General features: G+C 45.1%; 1 protein-coding gene across 1 annotated transcript in view; it reads left to right on the top strand.

The window, feature by feature from the left end:
* The first annotated feature begins 9,044 nt into the window (after positions 1-9,044).
* The window catches only part of IGF1R (insulin like growth factor 1 receptor), a 301,355-nt gene continuing 292,975 nt past the window's right edge, over positions 9,045-17,424 (top strand). Inside the window, exon 1 of the mRNA XM_032342166.1 lies at positions 9,045-9,449. Within this exon, the coding sequence (XP_032198057.1) occupies positions 9,356-9,449 (94 nt within the window). The 5' untranslated portion in view covers positions 9,045-9,355. The remainder of the gene's footprint in view (positions 9,450-17,424) is intronic.

Raw genomic sequence — 17,424 nt, 5'->3', positions numbered from 1 at the left:
TTTCTTTCATCTTTTCAAGAAGCAAAGTACTACCAATACAGTTAAAATAATTCTATTCCTTTCTTCTCCTCTCATTCTCAGAGATACTGTCTAAAGTTGTTGTTTATTAATTCCATGCGTGTTTTATATTTACACTACATATTTATATTTCTATTAACAGTGCATACTATTGTTTTGTATTAATAGTTACATAAACAGTAACATGGAGTTATGTAACTTTTGTAAATTGCTCTTTTACACAATATTAGCTGTTAAATTTATCTCTGTTGATTTACTTAGATTTAGATCATTGATCTTAACCTCTGTATAGTATCTTATTGTATGAATAATACACCATTATTCATCCTTCCACTGAGGGACAATTAGATTGTTTCTAGTTTTTTATGATTGAAAGCAATGTTCCCATTAACATTCTCATATGTGTCTTCTGGTGTAAATGTCAAGAGATTTTAGGGTCTACTTCTTATCAATAGAATTGCTGGGTTGTGGGATAGATACGTCTTTAAGCTTATGGATATTGCCACATTGCTCTCCAAAATGGATTCACTAATTTATTTTCCAAGGAACAGTGAACAAAAATCCAATTCCCCCATTCATCCCTGTGAACAGTTGGTATTGTTCAATTCTTAATTCAGCCAACCAGGTTACAGAGTATATTTTTCATGCTTATTGGCTATTCTGGTTTATTCTGAATTTCCTGTTTATAGCTATTGCCATTTTTGTATTGTGTTGCTTATAAGTTTCTTACTGAACACATAGTTAACTTGTTACAAAGATAGCAACAGGTTCTCAGGTATCTTAACCCAGTGATTACTGGAACAGGATCATAGAGTCTCACAGAATCTAGGTGCACATGTCCTCCCAGCTCTGCACTCAGTGACCTCATATCCGTACCTTAAATCAGCCAAGGGGGAAGAATTGCACAGAGGAAATTGACAAGCTCTACAAAACCGGCTCCCCCTCCCCCAACCTTATGTCAAACATCTGACAATAGCACGCTAACACACCACTATCTTAACCTTCTTCTGGGCCATACCTGGCTTGGCTATCTCCCACAGTCTGGCTGGTTTGAAAGCAATCCCCAACCTCCTAACTTGACTTTTCAGTATGTTGAACCTGGGCCTTGGACCTCTTTTGGGAGCTATTGCAACAGGGTTTCTGTAATACAAGATACATTCAGTGTCATATTAAATTATTACACCTTCAAATTTGAAGCTCAACCCTATTCATTTAAAGCAAAGCTAGGCTCCTTCAGTGGTCATCAGACACAATGATCCAAACATAGAAACATAATTTAAATATCCAGAGACCTCAGAGGTCACCTGTCATTCTCATCTAGGACAATTTCCCCAGCAGGCGTCATCCAGTCTCTATATGAACATCCTGATAATACAGAGTTCTTTCCCATCCAAGGCAGTGCTCCAAGCAGAGGGAAGTTGCAAGAAAATGCTGGTTGTTTGTTTCTATTGAAAAGGAAGAATCATTCTCCAAAAGAACTGAAATCTGTTTTCCTTCCCGGTAGTCTAGGTCTGCACATTGGATTTACCTGGGTCAAGTCTAATAATCATTTTCCTGTTATATAAAACCAGAAGTCATATAAGACTTCTCTTAATGTCTATATGTCTTAATCATCTCTCATGGGATAGAGCAACTAGCCCTTTCTTACTCCTGCCCCTGTGTCAGTCTTCAGGTCTATTGTTGATGAGTGGTCCTCCAAAGACAAATGTAAACAACTTGATTTCTCCTGAGATGGTCCCCACACTGCGGAGCACAGTCATCTGCATAACTTTAAGATCTTACTTATTTGCAGTGTGTCCTTGAGGCCAGAAGCAGAATTTGCTGCTAAGTAAGGAGCCAGATAACCTTGATGTTGTTTACAAAAACAAACAAAAAAACAAAAAAAACCCCAAAACACACACACACAAAACACAACAACAACAACAACAAAACCCCGAAACAAATGAACAAAAACAAAACAAAGCAAAAACCTGAAGAAATGTACAAATATATCTTATAAAATGAGGTTTTCACTGGAACCTAATATCCCAAAAAGGACATTCTGCAGCAACATTTCCTGTTATCATCTGGGAAATATTCCTTTTGTGAATCACCTCTGGGCACTTCTACCTGCCGTGGTGATGTATCTGTTTGTCTCTCCATACCATATTCTTAGAAGAATATTTATGAGAATTTTGAAGTGCTAGAAAAATGTGTTCTATTCTAAGAAACTCTAACGTGTGTGGGGGCACCTGGATGGCTCAGAACAGAGGACTCTCGATTTCAGCTCAGGTCATAATCTCAGGGTCCTGACATCCTTGGCACCAGGCTCTGTGCTCAGTGTGTGGAGTCTGCTTGAGATTCTCTCTCCTTCTGCTCCCCCCTCCTCTTATAAACAAATGAATAAAATCTTTACCCCCCCAAAAAAGAAAGAAACTCTAATGTGTGAAAAATATGCGTTAATAAAGCAAATTAGAAAGCAATTATTCCCTGAGTCTGGCTTTTCTTGCCTATGCATTGATTTATCAACTATTCATTACTTTGCAGAGAAAGCAAGGGTAAGCGACACAAAGTTAAAGTGTAAGATACCACACAGTTAAAGTAGAGTGATACCAAGACACACTCTCAATTAAAAGCCAAAGGGAGATATCATGGCACTGCAGAAGCAAAAGATCTATTCCCACATGATCCTTTCACAGAGGAGAAAACACAGAGGCTAAGCGATAGGTACAGTCACAGAGCACTAGAGAGTAGGGCCGGGCAGACAGAGAAGCTTTTCTCCTCCTGGCATGCTACTGATAAAACATCTCAGAGCTCGTGGCATTAATCAGAAGGAACAGAAACTTTGATTTAGTCCTACTTTTCAGGTACTTCCATGATGCATTTCAAAACCAAAGGAGCATCTTTTATGTTCTCTGCCAGGCAGGGAGTCTTCCTACTGGTATGTGTTAATTAACTGGAAGAGTAAAGATGGTGCATCCATTTCAGAGACCAACCCCAGCAAATGACAGGTGAAAAAGATGGGGCCATTACAGTGCTCCTGGTGCTGCTGGAAAATATTTCCAAGACTACCACCTGGGGAATTGAACATGTCTACCATCAGCTTGGGGATAGGTCAGTGCCAGTCTGTAGAAGGGTATGCTTGGGGTGCTGGTGCAGGGACAGAAACCTTCCAGCTTCTACCTTGAATCTATGGTGATTCCAAGGATGCCTATCACGCCTGGCATAGGAACTTCCCTTATTGATATTCTACCGAAATGTGTTTCTGGATGCTGTCAGAAAAAGATGTCCCAGCTGTCTCTGTCCAAATTCTTTCTGAAACCTCCACATTGCTTTTAAAGTATCATGGAGGAGTGTAGCATTTATGGCCCTGTGAGCTGACTATCTGTGCAAATCTAAAATAGAAAACCTCAAGTTGAGTGTAGACAGATTTCAAAGGGACTGGGACTCACATTGCCTTGGCCGTGCAGGGCAAGTAGAAGCAAGTAGAGATCACTAGTATCTTTCCTGCCCCTGAATTGCTTTGTGGAGACCCTTTATTTTGCCTACATAGGGACCTTACGCAGATGGACCTCTGAAAAGTGTATTTCTGTAGAGACAGCTGTGGGCATGAAGGCTGGAGATGAGCATCTCTGCTAACTCACATAATAGCAAAAATGGAAATCATTGTGCAAAATTTTTTTAGAACAGCTACAAAATTTCTAAATTGTACAATATATTCCTTAAAACTTTTAAAATTCTGATATAATTGCACACAATGAAATGCAACCATCTTAAGGTTATAGTCTGGTGTCTTTTTTTTTTTTTTTAAAGATTTTATTTATTTATTTGACAGAGAGGGACCACAAGTAGGCGGAGAGGCAGGCAGAGAGAGAGAGAGGGAAGCAGAAGCAGGCTCCCTGCTGAGCAGAGAACCCGACGCGGGACTCGATCCCAGGACCCTGAGACCATGACCTGAGCCGAAGGCAGCGGCTTAACTCACTGAGCCACCCAGGCGTCCCTGTCTGGTCTTTTTTTTTTTTTTTGTCTGGTCTCTTTTTGATGAACACATGCTCTATCATGGCCAATACCCCAATCAAGACACAGAGCATTGCCAGAACCTTCCAAAGTTCTTTATGCATCTTCCTTATCATCTACAACCCTGCTGCCTCCCACTGAAGGCAACTATGATTCTGATTTTTTATCTCATAGATCAGTTTTGCCTGCTGTTGAACTTATCTGAACTAATGCGGTAGGTAGTCTTCTGTGCCTGGCTTATGAATTATGCTTTTGAAGCTCATCTGTGTTTTTGTATGTATTAAGAATTTGTTCCTTTTAATTGTTAAGCAATATTGGATTGAATGAATGTATCATGATATGTTTATCCATTCTCCTTTGATGTACTTTTGGGTTGTTTCCAGTTTGTTGCTATTACGAATAAAGTAGCCACCAACATTCCCATAGAGGTCTATTGAGGATCTATTTTCGCATCTCTTGGTTCAATAGCTAGGGGTAGAATTGCTGGATCATAAGTTAGGTGTGTGTTTAACCCTACAGGAAACTGCCGGACAATTTACGTAATGCACTAATGCACTCTTAATTAATAAACCTAGTTACCCGTGAGCTCTTCTACATTTTTTATTTCAAGACTTGTTTTTGTCCTGAATTGCACTGATAGGTTATAGGTAAACATTCTTTTGAAAAATATACTTAAGGATAAGACCTTGATTAACTAGATCATTTTAATGGTTCTTTAATTCTTCTGAGTTGTTTTTACAAACAACTTGGAATTTGAAAGAGTCATATTGGAAAACTGGGATGATCTCTTTTGTGATTCCCGTATTTTTATCATCTTCTTTTGTATTTTATACATATAAAAATATGTGTAATATATGTGTTAGTTATAAAGCATAATTATAAAGTGGAAATTTGCAAATTTACCACCCAATCTGAGAATGAACATAGTTCTGAGAACATTGCATGTGCCTATGAGGTTTCCCCCACTCCGTCCTACAGGTAACCAGGATCCTATGTTTTGTGTTCTTTATTAATCCTCTTGCCAAAATAAAAGTAAAACAAAACAAAAATACTTTACTGTGTAATTATCTTACTTAAAAAATTGCCGCATGTTTTTTGTTGTCCTTTTAAGAGCTTTATCAAAATGGTGTCATGTGCTATTTTTCAAAACTTGCATTCTTTTTTTAATTAAAAATTGTGTTTCAAAGTTTTGCCCATGTGTGTGTGGCTGTGGTTTATTCACTTTTGCTTTGAATGACTTTCCTTTCTGGAAATATACCACACTGTATTGTATACTTAGAATACTTATCAATTGTCATCTGTGCTGTTTCTCACATTTTCACTTGGTACATATTGCATTTTGGGGGCATCTGGTACATTGAGCAGAATATTTTGAAATAAAACTTTTCAAGTAAACAGTTTTTAAAAAGTGAAAGTGAGCAACCAGTTTCATTTCCAAATGAAGGGAAATTTATAAGACACCTGGGGAAAATTGCATAAAGCAAAATGTGCAATGCATTGTTGGTGCTATTATAAAGCAGACTCCAATTAATGTTTTACTACATGATTTTATTTCCAAGGTTGAAAAAATAAGTTTGACTTTGATATGCAGGATGTAATGCTTGAAGAAAACACAAATCACCTTGTTTGTCTAGGTGAGCAAGTTAGAGCTGAAAAGCAATCTAAATTTTCATTCTCTTTTCAATATTAAGCTCTATAATAGTAAGCATCTAACTTCACTGTCTAAAATAACTTAATCTTATTTATTTCCTATTACTTTAGGAAAACACAAACATTTAAAAAATTCACAAATGAAAAATAATTTTGGTTAAAAAAGATCTACAATATAAATAATCTTACATTTCTTTTTATTCCATAAACCTCCTTATGTTCTCAGGGACAACTCGATGGGCATTTTTATTACTAACCTTGGAATATATTCTGTAGTAAAGCTGCTTATATTAGCATTCACCTTTTAAAAATCGGCTCTAAACTTTTGTCTTAATTTACAAGTATGTATTAAAAATTCTGAACACTAAATATGATGAGAATGTAATTTTGATATTCCTTTACATTTAGCTGCAGAAGGGATCTGTAGGCATCAAGATCAAGCTCATGCAGGGAACTCGCTGAAAAAATATTTTAAAAATTAGTAACCTAAATTTTAATTATTCACATATAGTACATTATTTTTAAATGATACATGCTAAATTGAGTTTCTTTTCAAAGATTCTAATATGTTTCTTCCTTTGCTAATGTCCAGAAACATCTACAACTGGAACATTGTATTTGAAAATTAAGCTGAATTCCAGTTAAACACAAACAAATCCCATATGAATGACTCTCTTAACTAAAAAAGAAAAAAAAAAAGATTTATTTCCCTTCTATACACTGACTCACTGAATTGAGCTAAAAATTTCCAAGGGGAAAAATGATCTAGGAAATAAATATAGGGAGGGAAAGGGCTGGGTTTCCACCGTGATAGCTTCTGACTTGTTTTCAGTTCTTAATTAAAAAAATTATTTACGAACGATGGGATGCATAATGTAACGCGGAAATCTTTTACAATTAGAGTAAAAAAAGAAACCTACCTTTCCTTTAGAACAGTTCCCCTCTTACCAGACAGCCTGATTGTTTATGAGACAAACACTTGCACTCGATCTAGACATTCACAACTCTTTTATTAGCCATCTTCTTTTTTATTTATTATTGACATCAATTAGCCTGAGTCATGAAACCGGACCACATTACAGACGACACGTGGTCCAATCACTATTTTTAAAAGTCCACGTATTTAAAACTCCTTTCTCCAGCCATTGCTGGGCTGTTTCTCCTTTGAGAACCTGGTCTCCGCAGCATTTACTCATTAGATGGCAGTCCTAGGGCAGTCTCGCTTTGGGGAAACCGCTCCTCGGTCACATTCAAGAAAACCACCAAGGAGACCTGGAATTGGTGCTGGTTTCTAGTCACTTACGTAGCAAACGAAACTGAGAGACGTGCTCGGGAGGACACCCGGCAGGTGCGGATGGGTTTCCGCAGTGACCACTGGTCGCGGGTGTGTGCGGCACGTTCCGGGATGCAGACACCAGCCTTCAGACCCATACAAGACCCGGCCCCGGCCCCCCACCCAATCCTCAGGAGCCCTTCGGACACGCCCCCCCCTTCACCCCCCCCCAGCCTCAGCCTCCCTTGCCCCGCAGCCCAGCACTGTGCACGCGCTTCGGCTGCTCCCCGCAGCCGCCCACGTGGTGGGGCCCCGAGCCTCGTGAGGCCGCGAGGAGCGCCCAGGGCGGGCCGCGGGTCGTGGAGGCCCGGTCAGAGCGACCCAGCCTGGCAAGCCCCCTGCCCGGGCCCCCACATTTCCTCTCCCGGAGGGAGGCGACACTCCGTCGGCCGGCCTTCCCCGGCGCCAGCCGCGCCCCCTGGCGGCCGCCGCGGGGACGCGCCCTGGGCACGCGGGGCAGCCTGTCTGGGCCCCCCTTCCCCGGCTCGCGGCCCGCGGCGGGCGGCGGGCGGTCTCCCCCTCGCGCCCCTGAGCCAAGCCACGCGGGCCGCGCCCTTCCCCTTCAGCTCCCCGCAAGCCCCAGAACTCCGGGCTCCCTGGTCGCGAGGCCGCGGCCGTCCCAGCCTTGCGTGAAAGTGCCCGCCTTAGTAGCTTGGGGGTCTCCTTTCTCCCAGGTGTGCCCCTCCCGCCACATTCGGGTTTTCCAGCACGCTGAGAAAAAAATGCCGCATGCACGCACTTATTTATTTATTTTGCAACAGCTGCAAGAAACAATGAAGCTTTTCAAGAACCGAGGAAACGCGCTTTCCAGCCGTGCTGTTGTTTTTCAATGAACCTCTCCGGCCCCGCACTGCCCGCTCACCCCGCCCCCTCCGCCCTCACCCCCTCCTCCCCGCTCTTCCCCTCTCTTCCCCTCTCCTCCCCTCTCCTCCCCAGCCTTCTCCTCCTCCGAGCCCCGGGCCGGCGCCGGGGGCATTGTTTTTGGAGTCTTGCGGGAGGGGAGGGCGCGTGCAGGGTGGCCGGCGCAGTGCGGGTGGGGGCGAGAGCGTGTGGGCGCGCGCGCGCGTGTGCCTGCGCGGGCGGGGGGCGGGGGCGGTGCCTCGCAGCCTCGCACCCCACGCCCGGGCTCCGCTCCGCACGTCCCTGGAATCCCGAGCTCCGTCTCTTGGCGCGCGCCGGCCTGGGCCGGGCCCTCGGCGCGCCGCGGCTGCGGCTGTGGCCGCTCCAGTGTGCGCGCGGGCGCGTGTGCGCGGCTCCGAGAGCTCGCGCGCGCGCGAGCCCCCAGTGTGTGGCAGCGGCGGCGGCAGCGGCGCGGTGAGGCTGAGGCTCTTGTTTACCAGCATTAACTCTGCTGAGCGGAAAAAAAAAAAAAAAAAAAAAAAAAGGGAAAAAACCCGAGGAGGAGCGAGCGCACCAGGCGAACTCAAGAGAGGCGAGCGAGCGAGAGGGACGCCGCCAGCGAGCCTGCCCCCGGCGCGCCCGTGCCCGGCGCTTGCAGACCCTCGGCCCCGCTCCCCGGGCCCTCCACGCCCCTCCCGCGCGAGGGGAGCTCCACGGCGCGTTGCGCGCCTCGGCTTTGACCTTCAGCGAGCCGGAGCCCCCGCGCGCGGAGCCGGCGGCGGCGGGCGGGGGCCGGGCGGGGGCCGGCGCGGAGCCCGGGCGGCGCGGCGGGAGTGCTGAGCGCGGCGCGGCCGGCCCGCCGCTTTGTGTGTGTTCTGGATTTGGGAAGGAGCTCGCGGCGGCGGCGGCGGCGGCGGCGCTGAGGGAGGAGGCGGCGGCGAGCGGAGCCCGGAGGAGGAGGAGGGGGAGCCGCTCATTCATTTTTACTCCGCATTTCTGCCCCTGGCCGGCCTCGCCCGCGACCCGGACTTCGGGGCAATCTTGCGAACTGCGTCGCGCCCTCCAGCCGCGGAGGCTCGGGTGTCGGACAGCCTCCCCCTCTACCTGGGGTCGCGTTTGTTTTTCTTCGCTGAGACGAATTTGGGCTTTGCCCCCTTTCTGTGCAGTTTTTCCCCCCTCCTGCCTCTCTGGGTTTGAAAATGGAGGCCGACGACGCCGACAGCCCGCCCCGGCGCGCCTCGGGTTCCCGACTCCGCCGAGCCCTGGGCCGAGGCTGCCGGCGCTGAGGGGCCGCCCCGCGCCGCCGCCCGCCTGCCCCGCGCACCCGGAGGGTCCCCGGCCGGCGCCGCCTTTGGAGTATTGTTTCCGTCGCCCTGTTTTCGGAGGCGGCGAAGACTGAGTTTGAGACTTTTTCTTTCCCGTTTTCTTTTTCTTTCTTCTTTCCTTTTTCTTTTCTTTTTCCTTTTTTTTTTTTTTTTTTTTTTTTGTGAGACGGGAATTTCGTCCCAAATAAAAGGAATGAAGTCTGGCTCCGGAGGAGGGTCCCCGACCTCGCTGTGGGGGCTCCTGTTTTTCTCCGCCGCGCTCTCGCTCTGGCCGACGAGTGGAGAAAGTGAGTATGTGCCCGCCGCCCGCGGCCACTGCGGGAACTTTTCCTCCGAGGGGCTGCGCCCTGTTTGCGAAACCCGAGTTGCCATCGCCGCAGCTGTCGGGCCCCCGGGCTCGGGAGCGGCGGGGCGGGATGCGGAGGGGCTCGGCCGGAAGGTTGGAGCGGCCCCGGGGCCCCGGCTCGGCGCACCCTCTTGCGGGAAGGGCCCCGGGGGCTTTCTCTTTCGCTGTCCCGAGAGTCCTGCCCCGCGGACCGGTTGTGTCGGGCAGTGCTTGTTCCCCCGCGGCCGTGCCCGCGCTGGGATCCGTCGGGGAAGTTCGCGCCGGGCCGGGCCCCGCCACCCACACCTCACCCCCCTCCGGGCGCGCGGGCCACTCCGCACGGAAAGCTGGCCCCCGCGCGGCGCTCAGACGGCGGTGACAGCTCCCGCGGCCGCGCGGGTCCCTGGCTGTTAGGGCAGATACGGTGCCCGGGGGCGGGGATCGGGGAGCCCACCGGCCGTGGCGTTCCAGGACAAGGCGCCCGAGGAGAGGCCCCGTAGCCCCAGGACACGTTTCCAAACCTCCCGGCGCGGCCTCGTGTCGCCAACGCGCTTGGCCCCTCGGGCGTTTTGGGATACTGGCCTTTCCTTTCCCGTCACTTTCGCCGGATCTTCCCCCTCCACCCCCCAGCTTGGGCTTCCCGCGGCTGCTCTGCTCTGGGGTTAGGGGAGCGTTCCGGCTTAGCAGCCCCCGCCCCTGGAAAGCTGCAAGGTCGGGGGCTCTACAGCAGTCAGGCTTTTCCCGGGAACGCGTCTGGGCCACTAGTTTAGAGGGTTCTGGGACTTTCTTCAACCCAGTTGCAGTCCGCCTGTAGATGCCTCTCCTCCTGGCGGGGTTAGGGGGTGGTCCGGCAGCGTCCGACTGTGCAGGAGTAGGTGTGTGGTCCGAGTCGACGTGCATGTCCACACACGTGCTCGCAACGCGGGCTCTAGCTGTCGCCACACGGCCGCTTGGGGACACCTAGGCGCCTGGCCCTGGCGAGAGGTGTCGTGCGCCGCGGTTTGAGGAGCGCCAGGGTCTGCGGCAGCGGGGGCGGTGGGCGGGAGGGTGTTTTGTTTTGCGAGCGCAGAGCCCTCGCCTTGGGTTTGTGGCCAGAGTTGGGTGACTCTACCTCCCCCACATCCCGCACTCCCTTTGCACAAAGTTAATAAGCAGTATCGCTCCGCGCTCGCTATCGCTTGCAATCTGATAGCTTTTGTTTTGGTAGCGTCGGGTAGGGGTAGGGAAGCGCGAGGAGGGAGGGCGGGAGGATTTAGGGCCCCACGGTGTATGGAGGGAGGACAGGGAGGTGGGTTCACATCCTCAAAAAACCGAAGCATACTTTACTGGCACATTCACGATGGTAGGGTAATTTGAACACGATTAAAGTTTAAATGCAGTCGGAGAACTGGGGCTGGGAACAGTGAGGGCGTGTTGGTGAGTAATGTTTGCCGAGGGTATGCAGGTGGTGCCAATTAACTTTGAAAAAAAAAGTATCACGACTGAGCCTTGAGGAGTGGGGGGGGGGGGAGAGTCGGGAGGCGGCGCGGGGTGGGGGGCGATCTGGCCCCATCACAGGGGCGATTCGGAAAGACTGTGTAAACAAACCCTTCTTAAGTGTCTTGTAAGAAATGAGTTCATGATGGAGTAAGAGCAGATTTTTAAAAGAATTAGTGTTTACTACACGGAGTAAGTCGCAGATTGAGGCCGGACCTTCCACAAATCTGAGCTCTCCTGCTCTTTGTTTTCTAAACTTCCAGCTCACTGGATTGGACGAAAGGTTTTCGGCTCCCTTCTAAGGATTACAGATGGTATGGGGCGGGGGGTGGGGGGGGACGACGACGACAAAAGAGGGTTTCCTAGCCTCTAAAAGTTAAAATGCAATTTAGAAGACACAGGAGAGCCAATCCATTTTTTATGGCATACTACTGAAGTGTGTTATGCCTCTAGTTTTATTATTTAACGTTAGTAAGTTCTGAAATTCACCACGGCGGTGATGGCCTTGCTTCTTGAGGAAGGAGTCGGGCATTTTAAAATAGGATGGCTTGTTGTTTGGAGCGATCTTCATGAAAAATACTTTCTGAAAGGCAGCTCTTTCTTGAGAAAACAGGAGGAGAAGGGACATTTTTCATGATACCGAGAGACCAAAGTTTTTCTCAGGGATCCCTCCAAAATTGTTGGTTCCTGAAAAACTGACGGATCGCCAGAAGGCACCCTGACTCCTGATTTGGTTTGTGGAAGTCCTCACTCCCCGTCTGCTCCTTCCCACAGCTCTGAAGTTTTCAGGAGAAAACGATAAACTCAGTGTTAACATGTATGTGTTCTTTTTCTTTGTTAGAAAAGTGCTAGAAGACTTAATTCTGATGAAAACTACTGAATCCAATCAGAGATGGGTAGTTCTTTTGGCTCTCTAGTATAGCGATAAAAATTGGATGGGGTTGGTTCCTATTGTGTTGGCATATTTAAGGATTAGTGTTTACTCTTTGAACACTGAAACCTACAGCAGTAGGGTGATTTTCTTTTAAATTTTAGACTATTTAGGAGCTGTTGAGGCAGATGAACTTCATATGTGCTTGTATCAGTATGTGAACAGAGCATCTAAATAAGGGGTTCATGGAAGTTATGAGTGATAGATCATCTTAGGGCTTCTCCCTTCTCCTTCCTCTTCTTTTTCAAAACCCATATGCACTTCAAACATACTGTGGCCATCTCATTAAAAGGACTCAGTCATCTTTCTGCCCCAGGCACAGCCATGTCCTATTGTCAGAGAAATATAGGTATGTGAAAGGTTGGTGTTTAAAGAAGTTGGCGTTTTATTACCAGAGGAAGAGCCCAGAATAAGAAGTTGGGAAAGAACCTAAATAGCAAATTATAGTTTAGACTCCCTAGAGGGAACTAGCAAGTAAATGGTACTTTTGAGGAGGGATGGGGTGTGGGTCAGGATTTGAAGTTTAAAAGGTTATATGTTTGATTTGTCAGAAGGATTAGAAAAATCCAGCCTTAAGAAGTATGCTAAGGTTGACTGGAAGAACCTTAAAAACAAAGTTCTGAGTGAAAGGAGTCAGTCACAAAAGACCACATATTGTATGATTCCATTTATACGAAGTCCAGAATAAGCAAATCTGTAGAGACTGAAAGCAGATTAGTGGTTGTGAAGGGGGGTGGGGAGGAGGGAACAGGGAGTGACTGTTAATGGGTATGGGGTTTCTTTTGGGGGGGGTGATGAAAATGTTCTAAAATTAGATTGTGGTGATGGCTGTACAACTCCAAAGGTACTAAAAACCATTGAATTGTATGCTTTAAATTAGTGACTTCTATGGCATGCGAATTACATCCCAGTAAACCTGTTGTGTTTTTTGGTAAGAGCTATGTGAAGGTTGGCAAGAATGCATTCTGTTCCTTTGAACATAGAGATTAGATTAAAATTAGTAAATTTGTCTGGCAGGTTGGTGTCTGTCTCTTCTTCATTTGTGGAGTTCTTCAGATCCATGCCTAGAAGCAAGCAGTACAACAAATTCAAGGTGGAGGTTCTGTGTTGAGCAGCAGGGATTAAACGTCACAGGAGAAATGGACAAGGGGGAAAAAAAAATCTTGGTTCCACATAGCTGAAGTGAGGGATTAGGGGGTTGGATTAAAACAAACAAACAAACAAAAAAACCAAAAAGACCAATGCCAGGGAAAGTCAGATTTGGACAGTAAAATCCTTCACTGCATCTGAAGTGAAGTTGGTTTTTCCAAGATTAAAGTTTAGGAGCCGAGTCTGGATGTTTTTTTTTGTTATTTCCAGTTTTCTCACATGTGTTTTCTAACAAAGAAAAAATAATGTATGTTTTAAGGTAGGAAAGACTTTCCACTTTCATAGATTAACTACTCTGGTAGTAAAGACTGAGGATGAATGTGGTGGTTTTTTTCTTTGATGCTCATTTTATTTTTTTTTTAAAGAGCTCTAGAACCTGAGCAGGAGACACCATCTTTGTAAGAGATAGCGGTGGTTGCAGGCATACAGCAATTGTTTTACATTTCAGATTTCTCATGGAACAAAAGGTTTACAAATATAGCAGAGGCATTTTTGTTTTTTAACTGTTATGCCTTTTTCCAGGTTTACCTTGGCCTTTTAACAGGAAAAGGCATAGAGAATAATTGTTGTTTACATTTGTTTTTGGTCTTTGTCTAAGACTTAGTTTACTAATAAAAATGTTTCCTGTCCTTATTGTTGCAAGATCAGGGCCCTAATGAAAATCAGCTGTATCATTTTCACTTGTTGCCTTAGAGTTTTGCCAAGGGGAGACCCCAAGGGACAGTAGCTTCCTTTAAAGTCTGGCTTCATTTGTTTCGTGAGAATGTGCTGCGAGAAGCAGCTGAATCCAGCCAGCACTTATTGGGCACCTTCTGTATGAAAGTTGGACCCTGTGCTAGGCAGTGTGTAGGCAGATAGGACTTTGCTTTTGTCCTTGGGGCATTTTATAAGCTCCTGCATGAAACAAAGTTGCTTGGATATTCAGATCTTTTTTAGACACGACACAGGATAGGCTGTTTTCAAATCAATTAGACAGCAAACAGCATTTTAAAGGCTCTTTAAAAACATTTCTATAGGCTTCAAATATGAAGTTAACCAGTGTTGCTGAATCTTCTCAAGGCCTGTATTGTACCATTTTTGCCACCTTAACATACTACCCCTACTGCAGTGGCACAGCGGGCCATGACACATAGGACACATTTACCCATCTTTGCTCAGCCTCTCTGCTTTTCGAGAACATTGGTTATGACAATTGTGATTAAAAGTATGGAGTGTTGCCTTTACCTTTTGCCAACACTTTAGGAGTTACAGGTGTGTACATGAATGTTGCACAGCATGTTTTGAGTTGTAAGAAAGATGAAACTTACTTCAAAACCATTCTGGATTTACACATTGCTTAGCTTTCTGGAAATTATCAGGACACTTTCTAAATTGTAAGGCTTTATGATTTAAAAGAACTTGCTGTTTTTAAGGGTGTGAAGAGGTGAGAAGAAGATTGAGGAGGCAATTAAATCTTGAAAAAAAAATTTTTTAATCCTAAAAAGTAGAAGCCATGTTTCTCTCTGTGTTGTGATTTATTGCGATTTGTTTTCAAAACTTATTAAAAAAAAATCCACGAAGGGGCGTGTGTGCCTGCCAGCCAACTTGCTTTGAATAGCTTTTCTTAGCCAACCTGTGACCGGTGCTATCTGAGTCCAAGAGATGCCCTCCTCTCGATTGTGCTAAATAAATAATGGTTGCACACACGCTTGGGATATGGTTTCTAGATTTCTCTGAGATGTTCGGCAGGAAAATTTTGAACACCCTAAAGACAACAAAGTGAATAGTGAATGAAGCCCTCTGACCCCCCCGCCCCCGGCCAACCCTTGAAAATATAGTGTTTGGCCTCAGATTATCAAGAGGAGGTTTTCCTGTTACTTGTAAAGAGATGATCTGGCTTAAACTTGGGGTGGGCGGGGTGTGGTACGTGCAACAGTCCTGATGTTTGTGCACATTGAGACTTGTTGACATTTGGGGAGCATAACTAATTTTCAGTATTTGGAAAGATTAAAACTGAGATATGTATTACCCTCCCCCTCCCACCTCCAAGAACCGGTAAAAAACTGATTTGTTCTGAGAAAAGGGCATATGTTTGGTATAAAATGATTAGTAAACAAAGGATCTTGAAAAACAAGTTAAGTTGTTATGGCGATAGATGCATATTCCCTTGGCAAGATGAAGTTTGTTTCTTTTGTTAAATTGCGATGGCCTTTTCTGGACTCAAAATAGTAACAATATCTTTGATTCTGAGACTTTTGAACTTCCGAAGACTAGATTGTTTTCAACTTTGAAAGCGTCCGTTTTACTCGTGTTGTGAAATCCCAGCTATCAGTTTTGAAGATTTCCTTACTTTTTTTTTTTTTCCAGTTATTCCAATTTCACTTATGGCTTATGAAATTGATTCATTTCAAAAATCTTAAGGAAATATTGATATTTCTTGAATTGAGAAATAGTTTTTATTCCCCTCCCTCAGCTTTTTCAGTAAAAACACACAACACTTATGGGACTCAGGTCTTTAAGTTTAGAAATTCATTCTGATACCATAAAATATTTTACATACACTTTTCAAGGTAGAGTCAAACCATAGAAATCACTCACTGTGTTTACTTAGAACCCTAAAGAAACTAGTAAGCAAGGCTTTCATTTTCTTTTTCTTTTTCTTTTTTTTTTTTTGCTCTGACTAGAAGAATTTTTTAACTTACAGGTTGCTATTCGGATCTTACTGGAACATAACAAAGTAGTTTCTTTTATGACGAGGGATGGATACCTATGATTATAGTAACTTTTAAAGTGTACTGTTGCTGTTATTTATGCCTGGGAAAAGTAAGTAGGGACGTGGGGACTGACTTTATTCTCTTTATCCTCTCTTTGGGTAGTGCTGGTGCTGGCTTATGGTGTAAGTTGCTGTGGATACGTCTGTGGAGCTGAGTGACTTTGCCCATGTAGGGTGGCTGATGGTCTTGCTGCTCATACTTTCTTATTTGAAATAGTTTGGTGGCTTAGCCTCTTGGGGATGCATGTGGCTGGTGCCGCCAAATACTGCTCTGAGAGCCATGCCTTCCTTAAATTGCTTACATTATAATAGTCTGGATTTAAAAAAATATATATTTAAAGACTTCAGAACTATTCTATTCCTGGTCCAGAAGGTTCTTGGTGGTGGGCAGGGGTGGGGGGGATGGTTGAGACTTTATTCTTTTTTTTTTTTTTAAAGATTTTATTTATTTATTTGACAGAGAGAGCACAAGTAGGCAGAGAGGCAGGCAGGCGGGGAGGGAGAAACAGGCCCCCTGCTGAGCAGAGAGCCCAATGAGGGCTCCATCCCAGGACCCTGAGATCATGACCTGAGCTGAAGGCAGCGGCTTAACCCACTGAGCCACCCAGGCACCTCCAAACTTGATTCTTTTCTCTCACTCCTCACTCTTTAGCCCCCTTAACAAGACAGGCATCTACTTCAGTAATAATTATATAATAAAAATGCTGTTCAAAATTGTGTGTGTGCGTGTGTTTCCATCCATCCATTCAAATTCTGACAGCTTTAAATATGTTATTGTTTCTGTCTTGTATACTCTGTATGCCTACTATCATTTTAACCTGGCACTAACTTTCTTTAAACCGGCTTTGGGATTATTTGTCAGTTTGGCAGTTCAGGTGTATGCGTACTGCTGTTTAAATTACTCTTGACATGGAAACACAAATATATTTTGACAGTCTTAAAGCATAAATGTTTTATAGAGCAGAACTTTTAAATTTTCCTGAGATATTTTGGATGCATACTTTCAGCTTGTCCTCTCCGGTAAAAATACAATCAGTGGGTGGTTTGTCTCTCTCAAACTGATCATTGGAAATACATACTTGACTAAGTAAATGAGACAGCACCAATTTGGGTTAGGCAAATTTTAGTTAATAGCTCTAGTGAATAGTTAAGGAACAGAAGTCTGATGGTAATTAGGGAGAGATGAGTTTCTGCACAACCGTTTCCCCCAAATTTGAAGTATCTGAGTGACTTTTAATAACTTCCTGGAAAAAAGTAGGAAGCCTAGAGAAAGCCAAGGTGTGAGGTCCATAAGCCACCTGGCAAACAGGTCTCTAAATCATTAGCTTTATTTAGATTGTAAAATCATCAGATGGGCTCAGATTTATCTGTGTTGTTTTGAATTTATTCTCTGCCTCTTTTTTGTCTGGGTCTTGTAATTGTGGGATAATATACAAGCTCACATACGCAGGATTTGAAGGAGAAGCACAGAGTGCCATGAAAACAAATGAAGAAAGAGACCAGTGACAGAGGAAGAGCCTCTGTTCAGCGTTCCTTTTCTCTGTTGTCTGATTTCTGTGGATAATGAGTTCACGAAATACGTTAGGTCGCAACATGGTATCGTTTGGTTATAGAAAATTCATTTGATAT

The sequence above is a fragment of the Mustela erminea genome, chromosome 5 (assembly GCF_009829155.1).
Source record: "Mustela erminea isolate mMusErm1 chromosome 5, mMusErm1.Pri, whole genome shotgun sequence".
In the NCBI taxonomy this organism is placed as follows: domain Eukaryota; kingdom Metazoa; phylum Chordata; class Mammalia; order Carnivora; family Mustelidae; genus Mustela; species Mustela erminea.
This window is presented reverse-complemented; position numbering and strand designations above follow the sequence as displayed.